This window comes from Phyllostomus discolor, chromosome 12, assembly GCF_004126475.2.
Source record: "Phyllostomus discolor isolate MPI-MPIP mPhyDis1 chromosome 12, mPhyDis1.pri.v3, whole genome shotgun sequence".
NCBI classification, from domain to species: Eukaryota; Metazoa; Chordata; class Mammalia; order Chiroptera; family Phyllostomidae; genus Phyllostomus; species Phyllostomus discolor.
In genome coordinates this window covers 75565462-75584554 of record NC_040914.2, presented here as the reverse complement: position 1 = coordinate 75584554, position 19093 = coordinate 75565462, and the positions used below count along the sequence as shown (strand labels likewise).

General features: G+C 50.0%; 2 protein-coding genes across 5 annotated transcripts in view; both read left to right on the top strand.

Moving 5' to 3' along the window:
• FBXO31 (F-box protein 31) overlaps positions 1-2389 on the top strand; it is a 34746-nt gene extending 32357 nt beyond the window's left edge. For all 4 annotated transcript variants that reach the window (XM_028501996.2, XM_036012369.1, XM_028501995.2 and 1 more), the window contains one exon: positions 623-2389. In XM_028501996.2, coding sequence (XP_028357797.1) covers positions 623-845 — 223 coding nt within the window. In that variant the 3' untranslated portion in view covers positions 846-2389. The remainder of the gene's footprint in view (positions 1-622) is intronic.
• Positions 2390-11737: 9348 nt separating this feature from the next.
• Positions 11738-18563, top strand: C12H16orf95 (chromosome 12 C16orf95 homolog). Its single transcript, XM_036013569.1, is given in 3 exon segments — positions 11738-12079; positions 14026-14041; positions 18348-18563. Coding segments are annotated over 3 exon segments (348 nt in total). The 5' UTR covers positions 11738-11954; the 3' UTR covers positions 18555-18563.
• The last annotated feature ends 530 nt before the right edge of the window (positions 18564-19093 follow it).

The following is a 19093-nucleotide window of genomic DNA, read 5'->3' as shown; positions in this document are numbered from 1 at the left end:
GCACCAAGTTCTTTGTAAGAAGGACAGTGTATTTCAGCCTGATTTAGATCTCAAAACTGGGCCATGTAGGTATTTGAAAGTTTTACTTTGTGACTTAATACCAGTTGCATGCCAGTAAGTCTTTATTGATTATACTTGAAGTGTTCATATGTTGACATAACTACCCTGCGAATTAAGATTTTTGTGACCCAGGCCTGCATGATGAAAACGTGCTTTGGGAAAGATTGTGAGGTGGGGCTGCCTGAGACCCTCCTCCCGTAGCTGGCAAGGTGGTAGGAATCAGCAGCTGGCGGGGTGAGCCCAACCGTGTGGGAGCTCGGCACACCCTCTCTCATGCTCCGTACGTGAACGTCCATCTCCCAAACCCCCAGAGCCCCACCCCTCTGCTACTGTGGCCCAGTGTGCTGGATGTTGAGTGTTGTGCAGGGTTCCACAAGGACAGGCTCTCTCGGGGCGCCTGCTGATTCTTAGCTTCTTGCTTACAATGAGCGAAAGTGGCTTGAATGGAAGGAAAGGGCTTTAGAGCACTCCCGCATGACCAGTTCTTGACTTGGGCCAACACAGTGCCTCGAAGCCCCTCTTACTCTTCTCTCCCTTGTGCTTTTCCTCTTTCTTGGTTCAGTTTCTACGGTACAGGCCTCATCGCCGACCATGGCTTCACCAGCCCCGAGCGCACCCCTGGCGTCTTCATCCTGTTCGACGAGGACCGCTTCGGGTTCATCTGGCTGGAGCTGAAATCCTTCAGCCTGTACAGCAGAGTCCAGGCCAACTTCCGGAACGCGGACGCACCGTCCTCGCAGGCCTTCGAGGAGATGCTCAAGAACATTCAGTCCCTGACCTCCTGACGGCCCCTCTCTCTGCTGGGGGCGGCTCCAGACCCTGAGACCTGGGAAGAGCAGCAGCATGCACTTTTGAGATTCAACCTTCCGACCAGAACACCCACCTTCTTGGAGGCTTCTCAACCCAGCCACCTGAAATACTTTCTATAGAGTGTGTGGCGTAGGCCTGCACATTTGTCAGTAGCCGATGGGAAAGCTGAGCCGAGCATGTCTTATAACAAAACAAAACAAAAAAAAACAAAGAATTGGAGAAATTGAGTTTGTCTTTGACTCACTGACGGTTTTCTAGGGAAAACAAAATCCTCTTTCAGGGAAGTTCATGCCATAACTCAGTCTCTTGATTGAAGGGGTCCAGTGTGGGGGGTGCCGGCTGTACCCTTTGCTCTGCAGGAACAAATGGAAGTGGCTGCGGGCCTGTGAGGGCCTTGGCGAGGTGAACTTCTGTGCAGCCTGGGCAGGAAGGGAGGGGCCTAGCCAATTGGGGGTATCAGTCTTGGGGCTGAGGACTGAGTTCCCATTTCTCTTTTTTTTTTTTTTTTGCTTTGTTTTATTTCTTTTATGTTTTGTTTTTTGTTGTCTCTTTTTTTCCTTTGTATTTTTTTCACTTTTTTGTGAGTTCCCATTTCTCTACTGACTCACTTGGATTTTGGACAAAAATTTCACCCCCATGTCAGTTCCCGAATCAGGGGAATGGGCTAGCGGTATGGGTCACTAGAGAATGTCACTTCAGGCCTTTGAGCAGCTGGGAGGCCCTGTGAACAGCACCCCCGGTCCTGGTCCCCAGGCAGCACCCATGTGCTTGCCCTGGCCTCTCTCCAGGCTTACAACCTTCTCTGCAGCCAGTTCTAGTCGGTACTCATTGCCCAGCCACCTCCCCCCCCCCCCCACACACACACACGCTCTCATGTTAGAACTGCAAACTCAGCCACGTATCCCAGAACTGGGTCAGAGCTATGTCTTTTTACCACCCTGCGGTTATCCCGTCTGCACAGTGTACACTGGCGCTGTTCTGGGAGGTGTTCAAGTGTCAGAAGTGGCCGCACGTGAGGACCGTGCAGCCCCTCCACAGCCGAGAGGGCAGCTTTCTGGAAAAGTCACACTGTGGGCATCAGGGTACACTTTGGAGACCAGGACCCTCCCTCATGGAGACCCTGAGCACTGACTCTTCTACCGGCACTGTGCCCATGTTGGGTTGACAGCTAACATTTGGGGACCCCCTCTGAGGTCCATGCTAATTTCAGTATCTCCTGAAGAATGGAGCCCTAAATGTGTGCTGGCCTGCAAGAATGTTTCAGCTCTCCCTGCAGGCGGCAGAGGTCCATCTCCACACCACCTGCCCAGGTGTGCGCTTTATGGAGGGCAGGGCAGGGCAGAGTTTTGTCTCCTCTTTGTTGCTTGTCCTTGTTGGCTGGGTTGTGCTGAGTGTGAGGATCCCTGCAGAAGGGGGCAGCTTTGTGGCACCTTCTTGCAGAGACCAATCTGAGCTGTCTCGTGAAATGTGTCCTCTGTTTCCTGATTCATTTCTCCTTGACTGGCCTTTTTTGTTTTTTTTTTTTTTGTTTTTAAATAAAAAAATCCCCACTTCCCTAACTTCAGTTCATTTGGCAACTTTGACCTTCTTTTGCTTCCCAGTGTCACAACTGACAGGCTCTGGGACACATTCCCTGAATGGCAAACGGGCCCTCCCAGGAGGTTCTGTGGAGACCCGGAGAGGCCAGTGGAGAAGATGAGGTCCCGCCTGGGCAGCTGTGGGGTTCAGCCGCCCAGCACTGTCAGCGAAATCTCATCAGAGATGCGTCCCCAGGGCTCACCTTGCAGATCCTTCCAGCAGGTCCTGCAGCCAAGATGAGGAGGCATGGCCCCCATTTCTACGTCTTTTGCAGGACTGAGCCTGCAAGCATCATTGCTCCCGTCTTGCAGTGTGACGTTTTTCTCTTGTGCCGAGCGTGGCCAGCCCTGAACTACACGTGATAGCTGTGGCCGTGAAGCTTTGAGGAAAATGAAGATGAAGGACAGCCGGGCATGCTGGCTCTCATTCTCTGAGTTTCACCATTGTTTAAATACAATCAAGAGAATGCCTATTTTACCCCGAGTGGGAGGCTCGCTCTGAGGGACTCCTCCGTCTGAGGCCTCCCCTAAGCATTGTAAAGTGTGCACGTATCGAAGACGAGCACTTCCGATTCTAAGCCATTCTCAAATCAGAAGGGTATAACCTGCCTCTGGTGTTTGGGCCTATACCCGGTTTCTACCAGTAATGACTAAAATGACCCTCGGTTGTAGGCTGTTGGCCGTGTTCACATCAGCCCTGTCTCTGGTGTGAGGTGAAGCCCCAGAGCCTGCGGGACCTGTCCATCTGGCAGTGGCCCGCAGTGACGCCAGGCAGGGCTGGCAGCTGTTGTCCAGAGTATGTGTTGTTTTCCCACTCTGATGTGTCATTTGTTTCTGGTTTAGCAGGTGAATGTGCAGGGACCCCACACCAGCTGGCTTTCCTTGGTCAAGGGACTGGTCAGGCAGCTCATTAGAACTTGCTGCATGAATTAATTTCCAAGGAATTAACCAGACCTGAATGACCCACTTTAGGGACCAGCAGTGCCCAGGTGGTGCTTGATTTGGGGAAAGTGGCAGTTGGCCTAGGAGGGTCCTCAGACATTTTTCCATTGGTGGCACCACCTTCACTTGCCATCTTGCTGCTGCGAGGTTGGGTAAGGTAGGTAGGTCTGTTGTGTGGACTGGGAGAAACAGCTGTATCTCTGCGTACTTGAACGTGCCCTGCTTTCTGCTCCTCAGCTGAAGAGGATGCCATTGGAGGTTTCTAACAAGTCATTGGAGATTCTTCTGTATTGGGGCTGAATGTGCGTTGCATGAGACTGTTGCAAATGAACTTTCCCCCCAACTCTGTGACATGGGTCTGGCCATATAACCACCTATATCTGCCCATCCAGCTCAAACTGCCAGTGTCTACTGCTGAGTGTGAACAGGTTTGAAGGCCCCCTGGCAGTGGGAGAGTTTCCAACTCCTTTCGAGGTCCAGACTGGGACCTCCCTCCCTAACCACCTGCCGGGTCCGGGCGTATGGCTCACTGGCTGGTGCTCAATGTCACAGCTGCCCTGCTCCTTCCTCCCTCACCCTTCTGTCCTGACACCAGGCAGCTCTGGATCAGGCACGTCCACCTGGCCAGCATGGAGGGCCGGAGTGCACACGGTGGTTTGACTAGCTAGGTGCCAGCAGGCCTCCATTCCCACTTCATGCAGAACTAGCCCAGGAGTTCACACGACAGGCCTGTTCTTTCTCTGAGAACTTGGAGTTCACTGCTGCAGCCTACACTAGACAGCCAAAACCCCTCCCTTAGCCAGCTGATTCTCTCCACCCTGAGGACACTTCCGATGAGTCACTTTTTAATGCTCGTGAACAGTGACAGAAACAGAAACCTACTCGGTCTCTGTCATTTGGTGAACTTGGTCACAGGTGTCTTGGAATTTCCTGAGTGCCTGCCTTGTGGCCATGGTGCCTGGTGCATAGACTCTGAGCAGCCCACTGTATGGCTCAGAGCTTGGAGAAAGCAGTCATGTTCTCTTGGAACCTTTCACTGTCTTCATGTTCCAGCTGTTAGGAGTGCTGTGAATGTCCTCACACAACCCTGACCCACCTTGTGGAGAAAACACCCCAATTCATGGGCCATCCCAGTGTTAACATAGGCTAACACCTCTGTCTTTATTTGTGGGAAAAGATCTGGAATGTAATTTGACTAAACACTCTCAGAAGTATTTAAAGAGTAGAAGAAACCCACCAGGAGAACAAGGATCTCAAGATCTGAGCAGTTATTACTATCACTAAATGCTATTTTTGCTAAGTGTTAAAATGTAACACGGTATTTTTTCAGAGGCAGCTGTAAAGGATGAACTTAATCAGAACCCAAACTGATCAGTTTAGCCAACTGCCAAGAAGAAATGAACGTGCAATTTACCAAATAGCATACACAAGCAATGGCTAAGCCTCCCCTGGGGGAGACAGCTCTGGATGTGAATCTGTCCTGGTCACTTGCTTCAAGTAAATGAGATACTGGCCAAGGACAACCATATCTCCTTGAACAGAACACCCCAAGTGACAGACCCCTTGAGTCTGGTAACACCACGATGCCACATTTGCCTGACGCTGTCATTGGGAATGAGGTGTGCACACATGTGCTCGTATTCACACAGCACCCTTCGGGCATTGTGAGGACCGGGACCCTCCCCCCAAGCCCCCGGGAGTTCCTAGAGACTTCTGATCAGAAGGTAGCTCTGGCTGCCACGTTGAGAAGGGGCTGCAGGTGGAGGTGGTGGGAGATGTCTCCCAGGAGGCTGCTTTGGGGATTCTGGTAAGGGTTGACACAGCCTGAACCCTGGGAGGTGGCAAGACTCTGGGTGAGGAGTTGCGGACTGCTGGACTGGGTTGAGGGAATGAGAAGAAAAGAGCTGATGCCACTTTCGCCCGAGAGCCACTGGCCCAAATGCAGTCTTGGGACTGGCCTGCTGGGGGCCCAGTCCTGGAGCCCACCTCACAGAGCCACCGTGACCGCTCAGTAGACAGCAGGTGCCTGTGATACTGAGAGGCTGTCCAGATGGCTGGGAGCGAGCTAAGGACAAGGAACAGGAAGGGCTTCCTGGGGTAAGATGGTGAACAGATGGGGGCCAAGGCAAGATAGTTGGGGGGGGCGGGCGTTGCCTACGCACCACCCCCTCCTCCACCCCCAGAAACATGGTGGGCAGGAGGAAGTCCTTACCCTGAGTACATGTAGGGCTGGCAAGATAATTGGGTAAGAGGGGAAAAGCCCTCCTATCCCCTTCCAGCACCACACTGGGGGCAGCACATGCTCAAATAGAAGATACAATGGTGACAGGGGAGGTGCTGATGAAGAGACCTGTCAGTCTAGCCAGGGGAGGGAAGGGATTGGTTGGGAGGTGGACCCACCAAAAGCAAAAGAAAGCACCTGGTCCCTCCCCAGCCAATACAGACCCAGGGAAATGAAGAAACAATCTTGCCCACCTGGTGAACACACTGTTTGGTGTGTTTGTGGGGCCTTGTGGCCCCAGAAACCACATGGCTTATGGCGGCGCTGGCCCCACATGCGGGACCAAGGGAGCCTAAAGCTGGAGAGCAGCCAGGAACAAGCTAAGTACCAGGCTGACTGCTCGGCAGCCACCTGTGGGTCCCAAAGAACAGAACTTTAAATGGGAACAGGAACTCTGGACTCTGTCTGTGTTTCTTATTTATTTATTTATTTGAGAGAGGTGAATGGAGGGGAAAAAAGGGAGGGAGAGAAATAGTCTATGCAAGAGAGAAACATCATTCAGTTGTCTCCTGTATATGCCCCAACCAGGACCAAGCCTGGTATGTATCCTGACCAAGAATCAAACCTGTGACCTTTAACTTTGCTGCATGATGCCCAACCAACTGAGCCACACCAGTCAGGATGGACTCTGTCTTTTGTTTTGGTCTTGCTGAAGACAGCTGGGTTTTGTCTGGGTTTTGCAGAGGAGATGGGCTTTGAGACAAGAGTCTGCCATTCTCCCACATTGTGCAACATCTAAATTAAAAAAAAAAAAGTTCTTTCTTTTCTCACCAGCCTCTGGCTCTGGAGGCAGCCCCTGGTGGCAGCGGGCAGCCGAACTCCACTGTGGTTGGGTAACACCTGGACACTGGCTCAGGGCCGCTGCCATCCCCGCCTGGGAACCCAGGCAACAGAGGAGGAGTTTACAGGACACCCTTGTTCAGACAGTCGTTCAGAGAACACCTGCTGAGTACTATGTGGACTGGCCAGGAGGCAGGCTGGGACCTAGACCCAATTCTTGTCCTCTCCTGGCTCCCTGCAGGATGCGGGATGAAGATGAAGGCTGACTGAGCCTGGTGGGTGCTCCTTGTCACCACAGAGCTGCTCTCTGTCCCCAGTTCCCACAGTTGTATTGGGAGGCAAGCTTCCATTGATGGCCATAGGCAAGCAAGACACTTCTCAGAGCCCCTCTTCTCCTAGAGGACACTGGTGATCTCAGGAAAGCACTAGGATGTGGGTCCTTGGTGTGTGTGTGTGGAAGGGAGGGGAGGGGGTGAGGTGATGGTGACAGAGGCATTTGAAAATGAACAGACTCAGAGCCTGGCTGTCCGGCTTGGGCTGTGCCCCTTTCACAGTGCTCTGATGACAGTCAGGAGAAGGATGATGGTGGGTCCCATGTCTCCCCACAGACTGCAGGAGGACACAGTGAAGAAGAGAAACCAGGACGCTGAAGTTTTACAGCTCATTGAGGGCAGAATGATAGTCATCGACTGGGAGGCGAGGAGAATCGGGGGCACCATGAAACCTGTGATCCCAGGAGGGAAGGGTGAGGGTTTGGCAGCAGAGTCTCACAGGGTGCTGTCCACCCGTGGGGACCAGGCACGTAACACAGAAGTCCCCCACTAAGAAACATGCATTTTAAAAAATTATAGTTCTTAGATTTTATGTTGACGTTATGATTTAACTTAACCCACAGGACTTATATTTGCAGAGCCCCTTCTCTGTGCCCGTGGTGGGTCAGTCAGGCTGGGTGCTTTGGCCAAATGCAGGTCCTCCTTGTGCTCTCAGGCAGGCACCCTTGGTCAGTGAACACGCTGCCCATCTGTACCACGACTCAGGGACTCAAGCCCTGGCACTCCTCCCCCTCCCCTCCCCTCCCCTCCTCTACTTTTCCCTCCCTTCTCCTCCCCTGGGAACTCGGGAAACAAGAGCCGGCACAGAAATGTTTTGACAGCCACAGGCTTCTCTGGTCCCACTTCCCTCCCCAGAGACAGTGGCAATGAGCCAACCCTTGCTTCCAGTGGGAAGGCAAAGGGAAATGGGGGGTGGGCTAGGATATCGCCACACTGAGGGAGTGGCGGTTGAGGTGCCTGGCTCTGCGGCACCTTTCTTCCTGTCTTACCTGATCTCAAACTTCCTATGGGATGTGTTCTCTGGTTATCTATCACTAGTTTACTGACGAAACCAAGGCTTGGAAAATTTAGGAGATTTGCCATATATGGTAAGAGGCAGGGCGAGGACTGGGATCAGGCCCCTTGTTATTCTGAACACTTGGGGCAGGGCACATGGGGTCTCCTGGGGCAGGTGGTCAGCTGGTTTGGTGGTGGATTTGCTTCTGGGGCTTTCAACATCACACAGGTGGAATCACATACACATTTGGGGGTTTGGCTTCTTTGTCCGTGTGCTTCGTTCACCTACTTTGTTGTGGGCTGTGGATGTATGTTCTTTTTATTGTCACATAGTGAACATGCCATACGTTTTTAAAGAAAATCTGTTCTCCTATGGACATTTGGGCCATCTCCAGTTTGGAGCTGTTAACAAAGATTGCTGTGGATGTTACTGCCCGTGTCTTCTGGTGGACATAAGTTCTCATTTCTCTTGGGTCTGTGCTTGGGCAAGAAACTGCTTTGTCATCAAGTATGCAAGTTTAGGTTTTGTAATGCCAGCGAAGTTTGCCAACACGATTGTATCTATTTCATGAGCAATGCATGGGGGTTCTACCTGCCACATCCTCAGAAACTTGGTATCTTCAGTCCTTTTAATTTGAGCCATTCATGGTTGGGATGGGGACAGTCATGAGCTATTCTTGATATGAAGAGGCAAGACAGTGTCCCAGCAGTAATGGCCAGAGTTCTGGGGAGTATGAGCCTGTCTTCTATGCTACAGCTGTGTTCTAGTGGGCTCAGAATTGAAACAGCAGGGTAGCCAAGAGTGCCCTAAAGGGGGCAGAAACAAGACAGCTACCTGTAAATAAAATGCTAGGCTAATGACGAGATTCCTGGGTAATTTTGTCACTAGCTATTAAGAGACCAGTGATGACTTTTACAAAGACACAGATACAGGGGGTACGCCTTCAGACATTTAGCAGCTAATATGGCAGGGCCACTGCCCAGTCGGCATGGGTGCTGGCCAGAAGAGCATGCATGTGAGTACTCGAGTGTGTCCTGGCTTGGGCACTCAGTCCTGCTCACAGGTCACCCACCATCTTCGTGGTTCAATAGCAGAGCCAAAAAAGCTGAGCTGTGCCTGTGAGCACCCTGTTTGCCCATGGTTAGAACACAGCACATTGGGGTGCTGTCCATCAGGGCTACAGTTCCTTTTATGATGGTTTGGGCAAATATTGAGAGTATTCAAGTCAGCATGAAAATACTGAAAAGCGTGTAAAAATGCACTCCCAAGAAATAGGAAATTGAAGCTTGTGACAAACTAAAGGAACACAGAGGCAGAATGTGTTTGGTTTCACGTAAACAGAAGGACACAGTCCCACTTTCGTTTTAGCTGCTGTGCCTCAGAGCATGCACATGCGCAGGGGAGGGAGACTAAGGGAAGGGGCTCGGGAAAAGAGGCCGACGGGTTTAAAACAGCAGCGAGACCTTCGGGATGACAGCTGTTTTGAATTACACAGCCTTTTAGACTTCTGGTTGCTCAAAAACTACACATTTCCCTAAAAATCACAATTTGAGCCCATCAAATCAGTAACTTAAATGCACAGTTAAATACGAATTTCAGTAAAACAACTTAGAACTTTAAATACAAATATACCCCAAATCCTGCGTGTGATATACTCAGGCCGAAACGCTGCCCGGCTCTGTGAAACCAACCTTAGGACCGCGTCTGCGAGCCCCTGTAAGGCGGCGGGTCCCCCTCCTTCTTCCAGGGGACAGACCCCCCGCCCAGGCTGGGGCGCCCCGGGAGCAACCTGTCGGAAGTGGTGAGTGGGCATTCCCAGTGGGGGTCGGTGGGCTTTTCGGGCTGACGCCCACCCGTGCTAGCCCGCTGGGCGAGACTAACAAGGGCAAGGGTGCTGGTCCGACCTCCACGGTTCTGACCTCCCTTCCACCCCAGGGTTATCCGGCCTCGCTAGACCCCGAAGTCCGTTCCACCAGGAACCAATCAATCGCCATCTAAGTGCACTTGCCTGGGAGGCAGCGCTTTATTGGCTGGAGCCCCACCAATCAGCGGGGCAGAGGGGGGCACTCGGAGGGGCGGTAGTGCCGGAAGCGGGTGCCTCGGAGGCTGCAGACGGAAACGGAAACGGAACTTGTGGTCTACAGCCTGCGGGTTGCGGGGCGGGGGCGGGTGCGTTATGTGGTTGTGCGTCTGTGCACGAAAGGGCAATTTCTTGTTTCACCGACAATGTCAGGGGAAGGTCTTCCGGCACGGATGTATCCAGGTGCTCAAGAACTGTTTCATCTCTCAGTGCTGGCTTCTCCCTTGGAGGCAAGATGACCACCAAGACCTCTAGAGCCTTATCTCCTCAGCAGAAAAGGAGATCGTCTTTACCAGTTAATTACAGCACAAAGTCCTTGAATGAGTTTCACTGGACTGACTTGGTAGATAAAACAATTCCGAAACAATGTCTGAGATGGGCTGGACCAAACTTTCCCTCCTGGGGAGTCCGGGCTTCCAGCGCATTTGAACCACAAGAATGGATGTGGGCGTGGTCCCCCAAGGAAACAGCAAAGCTGTCTTTACCAGCTGTTTGGATGCCGGGCGGGGCAACCTCCCACATCCTCTGTTTTCAAATATTAGCTGGATGAGTTGCTCTCAATGACCTGAAGCTATTGCTGTAATAAAATAGCAATAATAATTTTGATAATAACGAAACACAGAAACACATATCACTCATGTTTTCCATGTTATTGGTGTAATAAAAGAACAATAATTACAATAATATTGAAACACAAAAACACTTGTATCACTCTTACGGTTTCCATATTACAAAACACTTTTGACACATTTCATTTATGCCCACTGGACATTCCATATGGCCAACATTTATAATTTGGGGGAGAGAGTGAGGAAGAGTAACCCCGAGTCTGTCATCCCAGAGGCAGAGCACTCAGGTGTTCATGCTGGAAGGAATTAAATGTGCAGCACTGACAAGGTTTTTCTCCAGTATTCTAAGTAAGCTTTGGGGTGACTGATAAAGCATCATAGGTGCTGTGGTTGGCAGTTCCGTGTTTTGGGAAGTTCTCACCACGTTGGAATGTTCCTGTCTTTTCCAAAGTGCCCACCCAGCACAAGTTTAGCTGGAGCGTGCCCACGCAAGTAGGTTCAGGAAAGTAGGATTTGGCAATAATCCGACATCAGGGAACCCCCAGATGTTAGCACGTGATCCGGCACACACCTTCTGTTGTCATCACCCTCTACTCCCTCTTAGGCTTGAATGGATGACCCCTTCCACCCCTGGGGTTTAATGATATGAACCAGTTCAGGAAGGCTAGCCCAGGCCCTCACCCTGGCACTCCTGCCCCCAATTTGCACAGAGCCCAGGGCTTTCTAAGCCTTCCTTCTTTTCTAGGAAGAGCAAACGTCAAACCTTTGAGGAAGAAATGTGCCTCACAGATCTTTCAGTAAGGAAAGCAAGCCCTCAGCTACTTTACCTGACCCCAACATACTCCTGGGGTGGGGGGAGCGGAGAATGTGGGTCTAGAAGCAGCATCTCATGAGAGAATGTGCTGCACACAGGAGTTCAAGGTAGTAGGGGCAGTCGCTGAGCCCCTAAAGTCTCTGTGCCGGGTCACCCATTGTCTATCCCTAGCCCCCAGTTCCTCGTGACACTTTGAGACATGTATTCAGGAGGCTGGGGAGAGCCAACACTGCCACCTAAAGTATCTGCTGTGGGCATCAGCACCTTCATCTGCCCATGGAGAGGATGACTTCCCCTCTCCTTCCTGCCTGTAGGTTGGGGAGGATCACATGGGATGGATGTGGAAGTCTTTGAAAATGGAAAGCACTGTATGCAGATTGACACATAACCACGAAGAGAGCAATCATCTCCCCACTAGAATTGGTTGTACTGCCCCGTTTTCAGAGCTGGAACTTGAGACTTGCTTATGCTAATGTGGCAGTAAGTGTTCTGCAGGCTATGGCGGTCCCCCTCTAAATGACTTTGGAGGATGAGCCACAGTAGCCTGCCTCTTTCTGAGCTGCAGCAGGAGACGAGGGCCTGTCCCTGCCCTTGGACACCTGCCTCAACCCTAGTTCCCTCTGAGCGATGATTTACTCTTCCAGGGAGTTCCTTGGCTCACATCACAGATGCAGCATCCCTTTAGATCCTGTCAGTTCTGGCTCTTGCTCAGATGTGTCCCGTCCCTAGAGCTGTTCACCAAGAGCCCATCTGCTGTGGGTAGCAGTCTAGGTTCGGGGGCTGCCTACAGGTGCCCAGGGCTGAGGCAGCACTACCTTAGCGGGTCCCTCTGTCCCTGTGACCCTGAAACAGGTAGCTGACTTGAACCAGAGGTTCTTTACCTGGGTCCAGGGGGACCAGTTACCCCATCAGAAGCATAATAATTATCAGTATTATATGAATGATATTTTAAAATGTATGAAAGATAGTTTGTGGTTTTTATAACCAGATTCCTTTAAAAAACAGATTTATGGAATTATGGCTGACATATGATAAACTGCACATATGTAAAGTGTACAGTTGCTAAGTCTTGACATACATGTATGCCACCACCATTGAGATGATGTACGTATACACAACCCTAAAGAGTGTCCTTATGCCCCTTTGTAACTCCCACCTACCTCTCCCTGCCCTGCCCTCGTCCCCAGGCAACCGTGATCTGTTTCTGCTATAGAATAGTTCACTTTTTCTTGAGTTTTATATAAATTTAATCATATAGTATATATATTTTTTGGTCTGGCTTTTTCATTCAGCACAGTTATTTTTGAGACTCATCCACGTGTCTGTGTGTATAAGTAGTTCATTCTTTTTTACTGCTGCTTAGTGTTCCCATTATATGAATGGACTTTGGTTTATCCCTTTGTTCAGTGAAGGACACTTGGATCGCTTTCAGAAGTTTTGTCTATTGTAAATAAAGCTGCTATGAACATTTGCATGCAAGTCTTTGTATTGTATTAGCATGCTTTTATTTCTCTTGGGCAAATGCCTAGGAATGGAATTGCTGGATCATATGGTAGGTCTGTGTTATCAACTGGTTTTCCGAAGTGGTTGTGCCATTTTACATCCCCACCAGGAGCATGAAGTTCAAGGTTCTCCACACCCTCACTAGCACTTCGTTTGGTCAGTCTTTTAAATTTTAGCCACCTTATCTCAGTGTGGTTTTCATTAGTAATTTTACTATGACAAACCATGTTGTTGTTTCTTCATATGATTTTCCATATCTTATTTGATGTGTGTCTGTTTAGGTATTTTGCCCATTTAGAAAAAATGGGCTGTTTGTTTCTATTATTGAGTTTTGAGAGTTCTTTATATATTCTGGATGCAAGTTCTTTGTCTGATATTCAATGAGCAGATATTATCTCTGTGTCTTTGGCTTGTCTTTTTATCCTCTTCATTTTTCAAAGAGCGGAAGTTTTAAATTTTGATGAAGTCCAACTTATCAATTTGACCTTTTTCTGGATCTTGCTTAGGTGTGCCCAGCCCTAAAAAGCAGTGGATTCTGCTTTATAAACATCTCTGGAAATTCTTGCCTAATCCAAGGTGAGAAAGATTTCTTCATGTTTTCTTCCAGAAGTTTTATAGTTTACAGTTCATGTTAGTTCCTGTGGTTTATTTTAAGTTAATTTTTGTATATGGTATGAGGTGTGTATTGAGTTAGTTTTTTGTTTTGGTTTTTTTTTTTTTGCATATGGATGTCTTGTTGCTGTAACATTAGATGAGGTCTGTCCAGAAGGTATCCAGCCATATATTATGGAAAATAGAGACTTTTATTGAAGAAGATACAAGATACAAGAAACATTGTACACAGGACAATGTTGCCTCAGGCCCCTTCAAAGTAGGCACCTTGGGACCTCACACAGTTCTCCCAATTGCCATCAGCTGCCCCATTGTATTTTCTTGAATCTCATTGACAGTCTTCAATCTCTTCCCTTTTAGAGGTGATTTAAGTTTTGGGAAAAGCCAGAAGTCACAAGGCACCAAATCTGGGTTGTATGGGGGCTGAGTAATCTGGGTGATGTGACGTTTTGCCAAAAACTGCACGAGATGTGATGCACAAGCGGGTATGTTGTGGCGATGAAGCTGCCAATCACCAGTTGCCCATAGCTGTGGCCTTCTGAGTCATCTGAATAGTTTCTGTGGAGGAAAGTCTGAGCTTAATGCAATCACCACTCTGTCGTTCATGTGCATGCGTTCTTTTTCTATTTTGCTCCATCCTGCCACCCCCTAACCTCCCCACCCCATAGCTGTCTCCTGCTCTTTGTGAGTCTGTCTCTATTTTACTCGGTTAGTTCACTTTGTTCATTAGATTCCACATATGTGTGAAATCATATGGTATTTGTCTTTCTCTAACTGGCTTACTTCACTTAGCATGATGTTCTTCAAGTCCATCCATACTGTCCCAAATGATAAAATTTTATTCTTTTTTATGGCCAAGTAGTATTCCATTGTGCAAATGTCCCATAGTTATTTTATCCACTCATCTACTGATGGACACTTGAGCTGCTTCCAAATCTTAGTGACTGTAAATAATGCTGCTATGAACATAGGGGTGCCTATATTCTTTTGAATTACTGTTTCCGGTTTCTTCAGATAAATTCCCAGGAGTGGAATTGCTGAGTCAAAAGCAAGTTCCATTTTGTATTTCATATTTTTGATAACATTGTTTTTAACATTTAATTTACGATTGCTCATTGTATTTAGAAATACCATTGATTTTTGTATTTTGATCTTTTATCCCACAATATTGCTAGACACATTTATTCTAGTATCTGTTTTTGTAGATTCTGTCAAATTTTCTACATAGCTGATCTTGTCACCTGCAGCTAAACATGGTTTTATTTCTTCCTTTCCAAGCTGGATGCCTTTTATTTATTTTTCTTGCCTGGTACAGCGGCTAGAACTTCCGGTACACTGTTGAATACGGTGAGGAGACAAGATATCCTTGTCTTCTTCCTGATCTGAGAGGGCTTTCATGAGTAATTGTGATGTTAGCTGTAAGTCTAAATGCCCTGATTGGGCTGAGAAAGTTCCCTATGTATTCCTAGTTTGCTGAGAGCTTTTATCAGAAATGAATGTTGGCTTTTGCCTTTGTCTGTTGAGATCGTCATATGGTTTTTCTTTTTTGGTTTGCTAATATGATGAATGACATTGATTGGTTTTCAAAAGTTCAACCAGCCATTCCTAGGATAAACCTGATCTAATCATATTGTATTATACTTTTGATATATTTGATTAGATTTTTGCATCTGTGTTCATGAGGCATATTGGTCCGCACTTTCCTTGTGCCGCCTTTGTTCTTGTATTAGAGTAATGTTGGCTTTGCAAAATGAGTTGGGAAGTATCCCATCATTTTTCTGAAAGACTTTGTGTAAAATTGGCAATATTTTTTTTTGAGTGTTTGGAAGAATTTGTCAATAAAGCGATATGGGCCTGGAACTTCCTTTGTGGGAAGGTTTTAGCTACAAATTTAATTTATCTCATAAATACAGAGCTATTTAGGTTACCTATTTCTTCCTGAGCAAGCTTTAGTAGTTTGTGTCTCTCAAGGAATTGCTCCATTAGGCCACAGCCGTTGAATTTATTGACATAATGTTGTTCATAATCCTCTCTTATTGCCCTTTTACTCTCAGTAGAATCTGCAGTGATGCCACCTCTTTCATTCCTTGTTTTTTAATAAACTCTCAAAGAAGGGGTCAGTGATGTCAAGATAATTAGGTCATACTGTTCTGGTTAGTGATGAAAGGTCACTGTATCATTTAGTGTTGGGCAGAGTAGGTATTATCACACCCCTTTAGCAGATGGGTAAACTGAGGTTCAAAGAGGGATAGGGCCTTGTCCTAGGTCACATAGTCAGTCCACAGCAGATCATGGATTAGAATCCAGGTCTCTGGCTCTGAATCCAGTCCCCACTGAGGTGTGCGGCTGGGACCAGGAAAGAGGTGCCTCTAAGCAGGATGGAAGGAACAGGGAAGTCAGGGCGCCAGCATGTCTCACTGCAGTGCCTATCCAGCCTCCTCGCTGGGCTCCCTACCCCCTTCCTCTCTAGCTCTGACTGCCCATTCTGTGCTCTGGAGCCCCATGAGTTTTAGAAACATGGATTTGGTCCTGCATTCCCCCATTTTCTTCGGAGTGTCAACCCCACTGCCTTATACAACCGCTGGAGTCCTTGCAGACCTTGCCTCTGCTTGGCTCCTCCACCCCACTTCCGCTCATCCCAGGGGCTCCTACTCCCCAGGGGCTCTGATTTCCATTAGAGAGAAGGTGTTAGGTTGCAAGTACAGAAAACTGACAGTGATTTCAACCAGCGTCTTTGGCAGAAGATTCTTCCAGGAATGTCTTTGGCAGAAGATTCTTCCAGGAACGGTTTATGACTCAACAGTGTCTTCAAGACCCGGCTTCTTTTCATCCTTCTGCTCAGAGTGTTGGCGCTGTCACTGCTAATGTTTCTAGATGGTGGCTGCAAGTCTCTTTCTTACACCGCAATGCACACAGCGGAAAGGTCATAGGAGAGCATAGAAAGCTTCTCCCATCCTCTTTCTTATCAGGGATAAAACAATTCTCAGGTATTTTTCTTGGGGTTGAGCTGCTGTCCAATGAGCACGCAGTGAGGGCAGTACTAAAAATACAGACTAAAATGTTCCCAGAAATCTCAGTCATCTTCTCTTTCATCTCTTTGATTTCACCCCAGACCCATTCCTGGCAAAGCCCCAGCTGGCTGATGCTGACCACTAGGGGTGGGGCACTTAGCTCCATTAGAAACAGTGGGTTCTTTTACCTCGGGGGAGGAAGTGATTGCTGTACAGACACCCTGTGAGGCCTGCCCCATAAAGGTGGTTCCGTTACCCACATCCTTGAGGGCTCTCAAGCAGGCACCTGCTCTTCTGCCGCCTTCTCCCCCTAGCCAGCCCCCCATGCCTTGGCTCAGTGACACTTCCTTGGAAAGCCACCTCTGGCTTGGAATGCTTTCCCATCTCCTTCTGCTCCCCAGCATCCTGACATTTGTTATTTCTCATGAATGGTGCGGTGCAGTGACTCCTGCGGGCCAGATGGGGCTTTATGTGCTTCCAACACAGTGCCTGCCAGGGAGCATGCGCTCAGCAAGTGCTCAGTGGATTGGGTAGAACTGGCCAGAGTGTGCTCCTCCTGCTGGGCAAAAGGGCCACAGGCGAGGGGTGTCCGTGCTGTGGTGGCAAGAGGTGCAGAGGTGGGGGAGGGCCCTGAGTGCTCCGGGCCTTGTTACGCCTTCTTTGCTTGAGCCCGCGGATCCTTCAGCCCTTCCCCTGCAGCGTCAGCTGCCCTTTGCCGCCCGTCTCACACAGGCTGCCCGGAGTGCCCGGCAGCCCTGGGAAGTCAGCAGTGTCACTCAAAAGTGGTTTTTGTTACTTTCTATAATGTGTGACGTGAGTACATGGTTGGAAATCCAGCATTCAAAGGAGTCTGATGAACATAATTCTCCCTCGGGCCCCCATTCCTGTTGCCTGGCCCCTCCCCCAAGGCTTCCTGTGTGTCCTGGACATTTTCTGTGCCCTGCCCTTTCACCAGTGATCCACAGCAAGTCACCCAAACTCCTGGCTTGGACCACCAGTCACTGTTATTACTTGTGTATCTGAGGAGTCTCTGCTGGGCAGCTGAGCCCTGCATGTCCCTGATCTCGGGGCTGGTGGGCTTGCTCAGGCATGGGCTTCTCGTGGCAATGACAGGGGTGAGGGCAGCTGGGAACCTGCAAGCATCTGTTGGCCCAGCTCTGTATCTGGCTGCTGTCCTCCCTCCTCCTGCTGCTGCCAGTCCAGTGCCTGGCTGAACCAAAGCTGCGGATGGGCTCTACCCTGTCCCCGCTGGGAGGAGCTGCAGAGTCACACGGCAAAGGGGAGGCCCCAAAGAAGGGGTGAGGAATTGGATATGACCCACCACAACTCATATAAAAGCAGTATGACGCACGTATTTTTTAAAAATGCAAATGGTAGCATGCTGTGCTTACAAGGCTGCACTTCCCACTTAACGTCATTTCCTGATAGACTGGACCACCTTATTGTTGCCAAAGGCCACACTATTTCCTCTTGTGCCCCGTCCTGCCATTTATTGTTCCTTATTGGTGGGCATTCAGGCAGTGTGGTCACAACAGCCAACGCTGCAGTGAGTGTTCTGTGCACACATTTTGCAAATGCACATGAGTACCCTAGGATTCAGTCCCAGAGGTGGATTGCTGGATCAAAGTCAGTCATTTGAAACTCTGATCAATGTTGTCAAAGTGCTGGCAGAGCCCTCTGTAGGGCTGAGAGCGTTGAGGCTTGGGGAGCTGAATGTTGTGCCCAAGGGCTGCTCCTGGAGGCCACCAGGCTCGGGACAGAGCCAGGTCTCTGCCTCCACCTGTGTGTCCTCTGTGTCCTGCCCCTGCCAGTGGTGGGTCACAGGGGCAGGGGGACCATGGAGGTGCTGGTGCCTGCCGCTCCGGAATGCCGTGAAGGGGGGACCTGCTCCCTAGCTGGGGGGTTGGCTGTGCTTGTGGGAGGCGTGTGGAGAGGGGCTCACCGGGCTCTGTGCCCGAGGCTGTTTGTCCGGGGCACAGCCCCTTCGGCCTTCTCTTCCCTTCCTCTCTGTCAGATCCAAAACATGGTCCCGGTGGACATCCCCAAAGCCACCAAGCCGTGCCCCGGCCCGTCACCACTTTGGAGGCCGTCTCCCGGTGCCTAGGGATCAGGCTGTGATGCCCTACTGGGTGCCCCACGTTGTGAGGTCTTACAAGAGGGTGAGAGGGGGGCTTTTACAGCAGTGAGGCCTGTGAGTGAGGGTGGGCTTGGGAGGGACCCAGAGGTGAGGGGGGAGGGTGCTGGGCTCTTACCCCGCGGAGGCCTCCACTGGTGTCCTGTGGGGAGGGGTCCTTTGAAAGCCATGGCAAAGCAGTAGAGTTGGGGTGTGGGATGGGGCCAGGTTATGTGTCCTGGTGGGGCTTAGGAAGGGGGTCACTGACCTCTGAAGAGAGCGCCTGTCTCTGCTGCCCTCTTTCCCACCATTTCTCCTGCCACCTTCTCCTCTCCCACCTCCACCTCCTCCTCTTCTCTCCATTCCACCGCCTGGCTTACACGCTCACCTCCTTGCCTCCTCCTTTGCACCCCCTCCTCCCTCACCCCCTTCCAACTCTCCCAGCCTGTCTGAGCATCCTGTGCTTCCAGCCCTGGCCCGGCAGGCATGGCGGGGGTGGGGGGGGAGGGAGGGTGTCAGGGAAGGACCATTGCCCTGAGTTTCTGTCCTCACTCTTTGCTCTGCTCGGCTCCTCCAGAGCTCGGGGTTCCAAGGCAGTGAGTGCAGGCGGGC